The sequence below is a fragment of the Ursus maritimus genome, unplaced genomic scaffold, assembly GCF_017311325.1.
Source record: "Ursus maritimus isolate PB19 unplaced genomic scaffold, ASM1731132v1 scaffold_27, whole genome shotgun sequence".
Classification (NCBI taxonomy): Eukaryota; Metazoa; Chordata; class Mammalia; order Carnivora; family Ursidae; genus Ursus; species Ursus maritimus.
The window spans coordinates 38,086,909-38,100,509 of NW_024425230.1; the positions used below are offsets into that span (position 1 = coordinate 38,086,909).

Consider the following 13,601-nt stretch of genomic DNA (forward strand, 5'->3'; position numbering starts at 1 on the left):
ACCCCCGGGGCCCCAGCCGCTGCAAGAAGTTTCACAGCTAACAGGACTGGCCACAGAATAGGCCATGGCAGGGAGGAAAAAAGTGGGAGGGGGAGAGAGGCAGCAGGAAAGAGCAATGGGCCAAGCTGGCTGAGACCAGCAGGGCAGCAAGGCCCAGCTAGGCCACCCTGCTTCCTGGCAGTGGCTGCCTGTAACCTCATGGCAAGGGCGTGGAGATGGGAGGCAGGGGGAGAGGGACATGCAAGACACTGGAGTCTTTGTTTATTTGATTAGAGGGGGGAAAAAAAAGGCGGCCTCAGGACCAGACAGCCAGGGTCATGTGACCTCCTGGCCGGCCCGCGGCCTCACTAAGGATGGGGAACACCCAGGGCGATAGGAAAGGAGGGTGAGAGGACGCGGGGGACATGGTGCTCTGGGCAGTCCACCATCTGACTTCTGGAGAGCCCCGCTCTCTGTATGAGTTCCTGAGGTGGTGAGAGTCAGGGGGAGTGAAACCGGATGTGCTGTCCTCCCACCATCCTGCAGCCCCCAGTACTTGCTCCATAGCCCCATCTCCCCGACTTATCATCCTGTTCCCAGAGTCACCCAGAGCCTGAACTATTGGCAGGACTGGGTGGTGGAAGGGATGGTGTTGGCCAAAGCAGCTAAGAACGCAGCTGCACAAACAGGCCTCTCTGAAGGTGATGCCCGCCCTGAGCTGGGCCTGACCCGCCTAAGCCCACCATCAGCTGATTGTTAGAGCTGGGGAAAGGAGGCAGCCCACAGAACAGCACTGGCAGAGGACAGAGAAGCATGGCCCTATCCCCCCACATCCACATAAGCTCATTCAGAGACACACACAGACCCAGACAGACCCATGTCAAGTGAACACTCACCTGCATATAAAGAGGTACACACACACACGCCAGACCTTCACACATGACGTGCTCTGCATGTCACTCATTCACACACCAACGACAACGCCTGCTCAGAGAGGAAAGTAGGTCTCCAGAACAGGGAGGGGGCTAATGGGACTAAAAGACCAAAGTATGGCTCTCCTCTTCCTAAGAGCCCTAAGCAGCACATGTTGAGTGAAACCTGGGTCCATGAACCGTCACAGCACCAGAAACCTGGACTCTTCCCCCAGTTCCCAGAGCTCCCCAGTTGCCTCCATGTCCCACCCACTGTGGAGCTGAACAAAGGGTTAGTGAGTAACATATCACAGCCTACTCCAGGGCCCAGAGCCCTGGGGATCAAAGGACTTAGGCTCCTGGCCCTTAAAGCTGGGGGAGAACAGAATGGCCTCTAGCAGGCCCAGACCAGATGCTCCCCAACCCCCAGCCTCTGTGACTCAGCCTCGCTCTGCGAGGCTCCGCATGACGTGCAGGGGTTGGGGTGAGGCGTGGCCCAGCTGCAGATGGGCGCGAGCTGGAGAGGTGCTATACGCGCCAGCCTCAAATCTGAACTCCCTCCTGACATCTGTGAAACTATACCATGCTTCAACACCCACCCAGACTCCCTGCCAGAGAAATGTGGTGCAAACAGCAAACATCATCTGCACACACAGCGTGTCCCAGGGGAAGAACCTCCCAGGCAAGAGACCTTCTCCAGCTTCAGCCAAGAAAGGGAAAGTGCAAAGGGGGAAAGGTGGGGGGCTGCAGGTCTCTGAGCACTGAGTCCAGGATGGAGGCAGGAGGGGTGGCCCACCCACGAAGGCTGAGATGAAGCGGAGGTCACAGCCTCCCCTCCGCCCCAGACAACATCAGGGTACTGCAGGCCTGGCGAGCTGAAGGCCTCATTCCCCAGTTTTCCTGTCTCAGCCCTGCGCTTCATGTGTCCAGGGTGTGGGGCAGGCCAAGGGCCCCACCTCTAACTACAGCCTGGGAAGGAGGCCCCGGAGCCTGAAAGGGGAGAGGGAACCAGACCTCTCAGCAGAGCCCTAAATGAATCTCCTTATCAACCAGGGGCTCTAGAGACTCCAGGCCAAAATGAGTAAAAGGTCCACCTGTGGCAGCCCCTGGGTCTGGGCCTCAGCCACACTCCAGAGATCCTCCAGAGGCTATATCCAAGGGCCCGGCCTGCCTTAAGAGAGCCTTCCAGGGGTGATCTTCCCAAACCACCCTGGCCTGGAGGAAGGTCAGGCAGCAGTGGGCATAGCCCTACCTTGTTCCCCGGGGATCGCTGCAGGATAAAGCGGTGTTTCCGCTTGAGGAGGGCACGAAGGTCCTGGCACTTCTCATAGCTGCCCAGCTCCACTGTCTCCACACACTTCTGCTCATCCTGGGGAGGGAGACAGAGGGAACATGAATTGGTAAGAGCCAGATGCAGCCAGACCCTCAAACACCCAGGTCCCACCTCAGACCCTGATCTCAGTGAGTGAGGGCATCACTCGGTCAGAAGGCAAACTTGGGCTGCCAATCAATCACCAAGATGTGGTATTCCGACCCCAGCAAGTAGACAGTGTTCAGTCCGCGCTGACTGGAAGATGCCCTCAAGGCTCGGCATCCACATAAGAAATGGGTCACCCAGCCTGGAGGTGGGTAGCAGGGCTGACTCAAATGCCTAAGGCCAAAGGAGGAAACAGCGGAAGCTGGAGAGACTTAGGAGAGGGTACCTGGGGGTCCAGCAGGCCCAGAGGCTGCGCAGAGATCTGTGGAACAAGTAGCCTAGAAGAGGGAGGAGGATGTCAGAAAACGAGAAAAAAAAAAAAAAAAAAAGGTTTTCCAGGCAGAGCTGCAGAGGGAAGCGTGAACTAGGCACATCTGGGCTGCATCCCCTGCCTTACCACAATGGTCCTGAACTGACTTCCCCACTTGGCATCTTCCTCCACTGACCCCTGGCTAGGTGGAGAGGCCACTTTCTATGGCCTACCCAATGGAGAGGGCAAGAGTTCCTTCAACAGCAATCCCTTCACTAACCTGCCACCCTGAGGCCTCGTCACTAAGAAGACCAGTGGCCAGCCTCTTCTAGGCCACCCCTGGACACTGGCTGGGCTGCCTTCCTGCCAACCAGCCCTGGCACTGGAGTATTTTCTCCATGTGGGCTCCGCCTATCAGGTGCCTTTCCAGCAAGCTACCTGGGACAAGCTCCCCACTCAGGGATGGTCAGTTCCTTCCTCTACCAGGGGAAACCAGCTGGAACAACTTCTCAGTGTGCTGTGTTTCTCACCCTTGAGCACCCAGGGAAGAAGCGGCAAGCCCTGGGGGTGGGGATTGGAAGGGAGAGCTGCCCTAGAGGCTGGCCAACAAGTTAAGGACATGCTTGCTCTTGGACCTCACTCAGAGAGCCAGCAAGAGCACCCAGCAGGACTGCCTAGGTGCTCTGAAGTCTTTGGTGGAATGTATCTGAGAGACAGTGACTCAGTTGTTTACAGAGGAAATGCCCTGATTTCCCTCCATGATAATCTGCATATGTGAAGAGCCCCTGACACTTTTGCTTCTTTGAATCTCCTGAGCCTCTCAATCACCCTGAAAGCCTAGAGCCCCAGTTTTTGCCTCACTGTATACAGGAAAGAATGACGCCTGGAGGTGAACTGATTTGCCCAAGGGACACAGACACAAATGTAAGGGGCAGGGCCAAACACAAAGCTACTTCCTACCTCCCAGGCCAGAGCTCTTTCTAGCACACCACACTCCTTCCAGCCACAGTCAGAGGCTTGGTGATCAATGCCTTAGCAACAGGTTGCTCTGTCTCAGTGGTCCTCCAAGTGTAGTACCTGGGCCAGCAGCAGCAGCAGCGCCTGAGAACTTGTTAGAACTGCAAATTCTCAGGTCCCATCCCCACTAAATCATAACCTATGCATAGGAGAAGGGGCCTAACAGTCTGATGATTAACAAGCACTTCAGGTGATTATGATGTATGCAAAAGTTTGAGAACCTCTGCTCTACACCAGAGATTTTCAACCATGATAGCACCTGGGAGCTTAAAAAACCCCAGTTTAAAATGCCCAGGCAACGTCTCAGACCAATTTCATCAGGACCTCTGGAGGATGGAGTCTAGGTATCCATATTTTTCAAAGGAGATGACTGTATAGCCAAGGGCAATAACCACTGACCTGCTCTCTGTTTGGGCCCTCAGGGGAAGGGGAACACATAGATGGCCAGGGTGGCCAGATCTTTCCCATCCAGGGTCAGTTAAGTGTCTTTTCCCATTTTTGCTTCCAAGCATCTTTTTCCAACCCCTAGTCTCCAATCATTCCCAAGTTCCTCCACTCCACACAAGGGCTAGTAAGATCCACCTGCTCCAGGAAGCTCCCTGCCATACCCCCAAGCCTGAGCCTTGGTGCTCTCTCTCTCCTCTGAGGTCCCCCACCCACAGAGCACCTGCCAGGCATAGGCACCGTGTGAGGTGCTAGGGCCACCCTCCCATGGGGAAGAACAGTCCTAACTCCCTGCTGGGCATCTCTCTCTACCCTGTGCTGCATATGTGTCTGGTTCCCCCTACAGTGCCTTACAAAAGGCAGCCCTCAAGAGGCACACACATAGGACTAGTCTGCTGGACTGAATGCCTGACCCAGTATGAGACTCCAGGAGGTCCCCTCCTACCTGCATCTAGAGAAAGGAAGCTGCCTGGGGAAGGATGCCTGGTCCCAGAAAGAGCAGCTCACCTGCCCCATGTGCACAGGCCTCCCTCAACTGCACAACTACTGGCCCAAACACACCCTCCTCTGTCTGGGAACAAAAAGTCAGTCCATCTCCACCACCCAGCTCTCCCCAGGGTTGCCTGACCTGGGTCTCCTCTCCACCCAAAACGCTGAATCATCTGGCCCTTCTGCAGCTCAGAAAAAACGGATAAACCAGCAGGCACTGGGCGGGGGCAGCATTTTTGGAATGTCAGCTTCACTGACAGCAAAGAAACAGCCAAGAGCCATTTGCACTCGCCTAGTTCCTGACATCAGAAAGAGGAATTGAACTCATAAGCATTTCTCAATTCCTGCTCCTGGGCCAACCTTCCCTACCCCCAAGTGCGAAGTTCTTGAAACTGCACTGAGGTTTTTAATAGTGACTTATTAAAAGCCTGATTTAGATGTTTCGTGTTTATGGGATGTGAAATCCTTCCTGCTTCCTAGTTGTGGCCAGATGTGGAGAGAGTGCCCAGGACAAGTCTGGCAGTGCCTAACAGGCTGACAACTTGGGTGCTTGTCACTCAACTCCTATGGCAGCTGGGACTGCAGGAAGCTGTGACAACTGCCTTTAATTATAAAAATATCCCCCTGCTGCTGCTATAGCACATCCCAATTTGGTGACAGCAGCAGGATAGAACATCTGGGGGGCTGTCTGCACATTTCATTCCCTTGCCCTCCTCCAGCTGCTTCTCTGACACCCCAACTCCATGAGCCTGGGGACTCGGGCAGGAAAGGCAAGGTGCTTTGCAAAGGCAGTGCCTCCAAACAGTTAGATCTGGTTGCCCAACCTTTCTTGGCCTGAGACAGTTATGAATTTGCCAAGATAACCTGAGGGATGCTGAGAAAGGATGGTGGGGAACAGGCAGGATCCCTCTTCTTTGCCTCCAGGCCAGTTCTGCCCCACGTATTCCATCTGTCAAGGGCACACAGTGACAGCCCATTTTCCATGGACGGGCCTTCTGATGGCCTCAATCCCAGAACACAAACAGCACCTACAAGTAAAGCCACCTTTCCTCCTCAGATCTTCACCCAGAGCTTTATTGACTCTTACTTAATACACAATTTTAATATCCTTGGTTGTCCAAGTTCCAAGCCTGCTAAATGGGAGGGGGCACAAGCCTCAAGCGGGCAGCTGTGAGGACTAGGAGAGGCACACAGACAGAAGTGGCAACTGGCGCTTGACGTTGAAGCAAAAAGCAAAGCTGAAAAGTATAGTCTGGCAGGATGGAATAGTCTGGTAATAGGTGACTTGGAGCCACCATGGACAGACTCACTTTTAGTCCAACACCTTCTGTTGAAGAAGGTAGAGAATATTCAACGTATTTCAGAGGATTTCCACCAAAAATAAGCTTTTAGAGTTTACTTGCCAGAATCTATGGGTGGAAAGAGCACTGGATTTGGTCTGGGTCCCAATTCCTTCATTCACTGAGATGCTGACCAGTCACTGGCCCCCTAGGGCCTCAGTATATTCTTCTGGAACATGATGGCACTCTCATGAGACTACTATGCGCCTCATACAAGAGAGATGGAAGAGCCCCAAACAAGCATGAGCACAGTTTTATTTCTATTATCACTGCTGAATGGAACAAGCTTTAGCTTTCTGGAACATTCACTTATGTGGCATCTAGCCCAATGACAAGGAGTTACAGTATAGATGTACCCTGAGGAGACACACACGTCCCTGTGTACATACACTTCAAAAAGCCCCTCATCCAGGAGCCCTGAACTTGCACCTGGAGGTATTGTCCCCACACCACTGAGACCCAGAGAAGATCAGACACTCGCCCACGGAGTCAGGTCTTGAACCAAATCCAGTTATACAGCACGTCAAAAGTGGAGCAGGTATTCCAGCGCCAGTTCTGGGAGCCTCCTGCTGGCCTGGGCTGCCATCCCTCTGGCCCCTCCCCTGGCACCCCCAACCGCAGGGCCAGGCCGCTCTTTACCTCATTCTCGTAGACCAGCAGCTGGGCCTGGCAGAGGAGCAGATACCGGTCTTTCCAAAGCCCCAGGAGGCCACCACTGCTCTTCTTGATCCAGCCGGCCTTGTCTGCCCTCCGCGCTCCCCGAGGCTTCTCGCCCCCTTCCTTCACACCCTGTAAGATAGCACCAGAACATGCCGTGAGGGCTGCTGCCATGGGGCCACACTGTCCAATGGCCACACAAGGGGTGTGTCCCCCTGCTGGATACCTCCTCATATCATCCCACATGAGCTTCCCCACAACCCCCCAGGCAGATATCCTTAATCCAATGTCAGAAAGAACAGGAATAGGGACACCTGGGTGGCTCAGTCAGTTAACCGTCTGCCTTCGGCTCAGGTCATATCCCGGGGTCCTGGGATCGAGCTCCGACTCAGTCTCCCTCTCCCTCTGCCCTTCCCCATACTTGTGTGCTCTCTCCCTCTGTCAAATAAATAAAATCTTAAAAAAAAAAAAAAAGAACAGGAATAACAGGAGCGACAATAATGACAGCAACAGGCACCTCAATACTGAGCCACCAGATTATGTTTTACACACATCATCCCACACTTAACCCATGTAACTACTCTCTGAGGTGGTAGCATCATTATCCACGGGGTACAGGCAAACTAAAGCTCAGAGAGGAGATGACTTGCCAGAGTCACACAGCAGGAGGGACAAACCCAGAATTCAAACCAGGTCTCTGACCCCATGTTCTTCCAGCTCCACCACTCTGCCTCTCACGGATTCATTCAACCGGTCAACAAACGCTACACCGAGCACCTACAACATCACGGGTGCTGGAGTAAGCAGAGAAGAACAAGAGTAATGCATCTCTGTCCTCACAGAGCTGGCAATGCAGGGAAGGAGGAGCCGAGCAAACGCCAGACACAAATACATTAACAAGCATGAAACAATATGAAGGGAACAGTGAAGGGGGTGTGAAGAAGGAGTGAGAGAGGACAGTGGGGGACCTGGCTGAGGTCTGGGTGGCCCAGGAAGGCGTCCCAAAGGAGAAGATATTCAGGCAAGAGCAGAAGGATGGGAGGAAGCAGGCAGGTGGTGGTCATCTGCCTCTCCATGCCCTTCAAAAGAACCCATTCTGCAGCCCCTGCTTCCTGCCCCAAAGCAGGAGGCCCTTTGCTCTTAGCACCACCACAGGCCAGGACTTGGAGGTGGCCATCCATCTGGTAAGGGCTCCAAGGATTCTGCCTTCAACCACAGGCTGGTACAGGAGGTAAACTTGAGTCTTCTTCTCGGACACGGGCAGCCACCCTGGAGCTTCTAGACCAGCCGCGAACATCTCGTGGCCCTCGATTATCTGCTGAGGTGGCTGGGTGTCAGGTACATGCCTATCAGACAGGGTCGTATTTACCTCTGGTCCCCAGCACCTAGCACTGTTCCTTTACACATAATGGTGCTCAAGAAATATCTGTGAAAGGAAAATAAAAATACACCAGTTTGCTAACCGCTTTTCTTCAGTGACTGGTGCCCACAGCAGTGAGTGTGAAGGGGAGGGTAGAAGGGGGGAGGTCAAGAGCCTGTCAAATCTAGAGGATGCTAAAAGGAAATTAGCACTGACTAATTTTGACTACTTTATAATTTACATAAAGTTCAAAAAAGGGGCCCCAGTTAAAAGGAGCACGCCTCTCCCCAGGGATACCCTGTGGCCACCGCTGCCTTTGGAAGGACAAGCCTGGGCAGAAGTGTGGTGAGCTGTCAGAGGCTGGGCAGGGCACTGCCTCCTTGCTCTCTATCACGGCAGGGGAGCCCCAGCCTGGTCCTCACTGTGGCCCCACCCCTCTGAACTGCACACTCTGGCTGAGAGTCAGCTTTGAAGCCCAGAGTCACACAGACCAGAGGCAAGCCACGTAACCTCTCTAAGCCTTAGTTTCTTCATCTGTGAAATGGAGATATACCAGAAGTTGCAAGGATTTTAACTCCATGAGGGCAAGGATTTTTGCTTTGTTTACTGCAATATCTCCAGTACCTAGACAGCATATGGCATACAGTGGGTGCTAATAAATGTTTGTTGAATAAAGATATGGCATATAAAGCAGTGCCTAGAACATCTAACTTAGGAAATGGTAGCTATCATTGTCATTGTTGTTGTCCCCTCTGGCTCTCAGGGACCCTTTCCCTGGGCGTGGTTCAGAATTTAGGAGAAGGCCTTTCTGGGCTTAGCTGCTGGGCTTCAGTATCCCAGGAGCTCCAGGAGTGTGGGGTGCCCCTCACCACCTCTCCCTAACTGGTAGAAGGCAGGAAGAATGGGGAAGTGAGATGGTGCCAAAGGGTCTTCCTGGATGGAGGAATGAGGAAGTGGGAGACTTGCCTACAGGCCAGATATGAGCCACCCTGACCAGGGAGAGAAGGGACTTCAGCACCCTTTCACATCTGATCATGCACTACCCCCAACACCAGAGATCCTGTGTTCAGTCCCCATTAGCCACATAACCAGCAGGGGCCTCATCCCCTTCAGTAAGCCCTGCAGGCTGGCCCGGGCCCAGGGCACGAAGGGAAGAAGTGAAAGATGGGAAACCCCACCCCACACTTCACACCCCTCCATCAGCAACTACAGCGCTGTTGGCCACCTCCTAGGCCTGCAGACTCTCAGTCTCTCAAACAAAGCGGTAGGGGCCGTAGAATGTGAAGCTGCTGCCTGGTCTCCCACTGCTGAGCTCCAAGCTTGCCTCTTGCTTTTCAGGGGCCCACCCAGCACCCCATGGGATCTCACACCCCTTTCTAAACTCTCCCCTTTGTGACTTCCCGTGCCTGCCTCACCCACTGTCTGACATGTGAAAACTTCCTGTCAGTTGGAAGTTCCCAAGGGGCAAGACTGGCAGCTTGTGCCTTAACCACTGTCCTCTCAGGGTGTAGTAGATAGAGCAGTGCCCAGTGAACACCATGACTGAGTTAGCTAAAGAAGCAAGTCCAGGCTCTTCAGGGATGGGTGGGAACAGGATGGGATTGAAGCAAGAAGTCACTTTGGCGATGGGTGGAGTGACAACTGAGGGGCTGGAGGTGGCATGAACCAAAGCCCAGGGAGGGGTCTTCTTGTCAGGGATCAGCCTCAGCGACAGCCTCCAAAAAGGGAGGCCTGGCTGGAGATCAGAGTCCCACTTGCTGGCCACCCACCACCCTGCCCCCCTCCTTGCCCCTCAGACACTCCCACCAGGGGGCCTGACTATGTCCCAGTAAATTTTAATAAGTGGCCCCTCCCCTTGGCAGGGCTCACAGGGGAGGTTTTGTCTTGCTCAGCCCAGTTTCTCAGCCTCCTCTTCTCATTGACCAGCTGACCACTGTTCTTCCGGTTTCAGCCTCTCTCTTCCCACCCATCCTCATTCAGACCCTCCCCTGCCCATTGTGAGCATCTCCTGAAGCACCCCTGAGCATCAGCCTGGCTCCCCTTTGCCTGAGGTGGGGGGATCTCTGGGTCATTCCTTTAAGAAAAAGATGCCAGGTCACCCTAACCCTGTGCACAGAAGGGAACAGGTGGAAAGCCACAACACAGGCCATAACAGAGAGACAGAGACGAGTAGGAGAAACCTTGCTGGCACCTCACATCACAGGGAGCTTATGCCCTTGCCCTTTGCTTAAAACCCAATGATGTGCTGACCAGACTATGCTAAGAACCTACTGTGTCAGAGGCTGGGATGGGGTCCCAGGGAGGAAGCACAGGCTCTGCCCGGAGGGAACCTCTGATCTGATGAGGGCAACATAGACCCTGCACAGGCAAAGTCCTCAGTCTGGAGGTAGGGAGGGCATCCCCTGCTTTCAAGGGCCCCAGCCTTTTGGGAGAATACAGGACCTACCTGGAGGGTAACCTCAGCCCTAGCTTTCTGGTGGGTTAAGGGCTTGGATTAGTTTGGGAAGCCCTTGGAGAAGCTAAGGTTTTAGTAGGAGTGTGAGAAAGGAAAGAGACACATACCTTGATCCAGAGGAGAAGGAAGGACACAAAGGGTATCAAAGACCCTACACTCAACCCCTTCATTACCGAATGAGAAAGTATAGCCCAGAAGGGGCAAGAGATTAGCTCAAGGTCACAGAACCAGGGCTGGGACAGGACACTGGGCAAATGGGCAGCCTGGAGGCCACTAGAGGCTGAGCCAGAGAAAGGCACAACTATGAGAGGGAAGAGGTAGGGGGCAGCAGGACCCCAGGGCAGAGCCAGGAAAGAAAGCCTAGGTTTGGGGTTTTTAACCTTACTCCAGTGGCAGCAACAATATCGCACAATATTTGCAGTTTTCAAAGCTTTTACATGTATAGCAATCATATTTGTGGATTGCCCACCCCCTCATTTTATGGATGGGGAAACTTAGGCCCTGATAACTCAAGTGGACAAATGCCCAGTGCCCAGACTTGCATTTCTTCACTAAGCCTCAGATTGACAAGGACTACCAAGCTGTTGCACAGGAAGCCACTGAAGCCAAGGGGGCTTGGCACCAGGGTAGCTGGGGCACGGGGAGAAAGCTCAAAGCTAGGGGGAGGGCTAAAAACAGCCACATGAGGTGATGAGGCCAGCCTGAGGTCATGGGGCACAGCAGGTGCCTATGATCTAAGAGGTGTTTTAGAGAAACAAAGATGGGCACTGAGACCTACAGAAAAAAGAATTGATTGGAAGAAATGGGAGGAAAAGAATTACGGATGCCTAAGGGGAGGTAGGAGATAGGGAGCCCCTGACTGTGGGTGGAGGAGGTGGGCAAGACCTTAGATGGCTTAAGTATGTGGGGAGCTTTTGGCATCTGGGAGTCAGTAAGTGGCAATGCTAGAAACTCAGAACCAGAGGGAGTGCAAGGCTGGGCTGGGCTGGCCACAAGACAAACCATCGGCCCAGGAGGCCCCAGGAGAACTTCCCTTAATTGGGGGCCAGAGCAGATCAGGAGATGGAGTAATCCTGTCCCACATCCTCTGGGAGAAGGGGAGGGGCCATAATCAGACACTCCAACCCTCACAGCAGGGGCCTGGAGTGGGGGAGGGCAGCCCCACCCCTGTCAGCAAGAAACCACAGCAAATCATAGTGGCCTGACTTTGTCCCCTACTTCCACCCACTCTGAGAGAAGGGGACACAATCACATAAGACCTGGGGAGGAGGCCAAGCCCTATATTTTATAGAAGAGGAAATGCAGGCTGAGAGGGGAAGTGACTTATCTACCATCCCACAGAAATGCAGGGCCAGGCCTGGAGGAAACCCTAACAGACAGTGGCCCCCGGAAGTAGGGAGCTGGACACTGATGTGCACACAGACAGCCAGGAACACCAAGGGCTCCCCAGCTCACCAGGGTTGCCCCAAGAGTGAAGGAATCATCTTTCCTCTCCACCCATCCTGGCAGACACCTCCCCTTTCCTTGGGCTCGGAGGGGCAAAAGCTGAGACCCCCTCAGGGGACAAGAAGCAAAGTCCTTGAGACCCTAGAGCCCCAGCTCTAATTTATTCATTCCACAGGTACACATTAAGTGCTCACTGTGTGCTTCCATGAGGGGGGGTACTGGGAGAACTGAGTTTACAAGTCAAGGGAGGGGTCACTGAGTGCCTGACCCTAGTCCAGACCAAGAGGGTCCTGAGGGGGAAGAGGGAAGCTCAAGACTGCTGATCCAGTCTCCCGGCTCCGCCAGGCAGTTGGCTCTCCCAAGGAGGTGGGGAAGGTAGGGACCAGGATCAGCCCCTATGTGGGCCTGACTCTGAGGAAAGGGAGAGGAGAGGGTAGGGGAAAGAGGATCACAGGGACTTATAGAGAGGGGAGAAAAACGCAACTTCTCCAGTTTTCAACACCAGACACGGTCACGGCCTCAAGATTCCTTGAGACAGGGACTCTGAAACCCACAGACACCTCCCCCACACACACTCGGTCTACCTCCTCAGGGTCAGACCTGGCAAGCACGGGGTGTCAACGGTAACCGGGTTCGAGCCCAGTAATCCAAGCCACTTTCAGCGAGTCGTTAACTGACCAGAGCCTCAGTCTCTCCGTCAAACGAATGGGAACAATAACCACCGCGATGCCCACAGTTGGTGAGAGAAGACAAGGAGATAACGAAGGAGGATGGGTCTGCGAAGTGCGGGACGCGGAACCCTAGCCCCTGCTCCAACTGCCTAGGCTCTGCCTGGGAGGATGGGGGTGGGGTAGGGGTTGGGTGTTCGGGAGTCCCGCGGGAGAGGGGTTGGTTGGAACAAGGGCCTGAGCCTGCGACCCCAACAAAAGTGAGGGGCTCGAAGATCCCAGCCCCGGCCCCCCGCCTGGCCCGGCCCTCACCTCCTCCTCCATCGCGAGTCCGCTGAAGTCCAGCCGCTCCGCCGCTCACTCCCCGCGCCGCGCGGGCTCCGCCACCTCCATGCACACCCGCCCGGGCGGCGGCTCTCTGCGTTCTGTCCCGAGAGCCGCCGGGGGCCCAAGAAACTTCGGGGGGGCGGGGTTGGGGGCGGGGAGAGGCTTCCGGGGGCCAAGGGGCGGGGCCTGGGGAAGGGAATAGCGGGGCTGGGAGGCCCGGGGCCGGAGCGGGAAACGGGGGGCGGGGCCGGGGCTGGGGGCGGGGCCTGGGCGGGGCCGGGCGTGGGTCTGGGGACTGGACGGAGGAGCCGGAAAGGAGGAAGGGGGAGGGACAGGGCGGAGAGCGGCTTCCCCGACCCGCCGAGGGAGAGGGACTGGGAGGGGACAGAGGGTGTGGGGGACAGGGCGGAGGGAGGGGGAGGGGGCTTCCGGCCAGAGGCGGACGGGAGGGGACGCGGGCGGGGCCGGAGGGCGGGACCGGGGTGGGGCAGGACGAGCAAGCGCCCCAGGCTCTGGCGGCTTGCTCCTTTGAGGTTTCCTGACTCGAGAGGGCAGGGGTCGCGGGTCTGGCCCACGCGGTCCTGGGCTGCCCAGAGATGGGGGCACCAAGAGGCTCCTCCTCTTTCCTCCCCGACGCTGGGGCAGTGGCGAAGATCTGGTCCTCTTCTCCCAGGAACCTCCTCGCAGGGCCGGGCCCGGACGTCGCGTCCGGTCCGGGTGATCGGGTAACGGGAAGACTTGGGGCTGGGAATCTGGACCTCGGGGTCTCTTGGGGGGGGGG

General features: G+C 55.4%; 1 protein-coding gene across 2 annotated transcripts in view; it reads right to left on the reverse strand.

Moving 5' to 3' along the window:
- The window catches only part of PLEKHO2 (pleckstrin homology domain containing O2), a 22,823-nt gene extending 9,895 nt beyond the window's left edge, over nt 1-12,928 (reverse strand). The window contains exons 1-3 of one of the 2 annotated variants that reach the window (XM_040643111.1): nt 12,806-12,928; nt 6,547-6,696; nt 2,143-2,259 (exon numbers count right to left, since the gene is read on the reverse strand). In XM_040643111.1, the coding sequence (XP_040499045.1) occupies nt 2,143-2,259; nt 6,547-6,696; nt 12,806-12,817 (279 nt within the window). In that variant the 5' untranslated portion in view covers nt 12,818-12,928. The remainder of the gene's footprint in view (nt 1-2,142; nt 2,260-6,546; nt 6,697-12,805) is intronic. The other variant, XM_008708593.2, reaches the window with a different exon arrangement.
- Between the last annotated feature and the right edge of the window lie 673 nt (nt 12,929-13,601).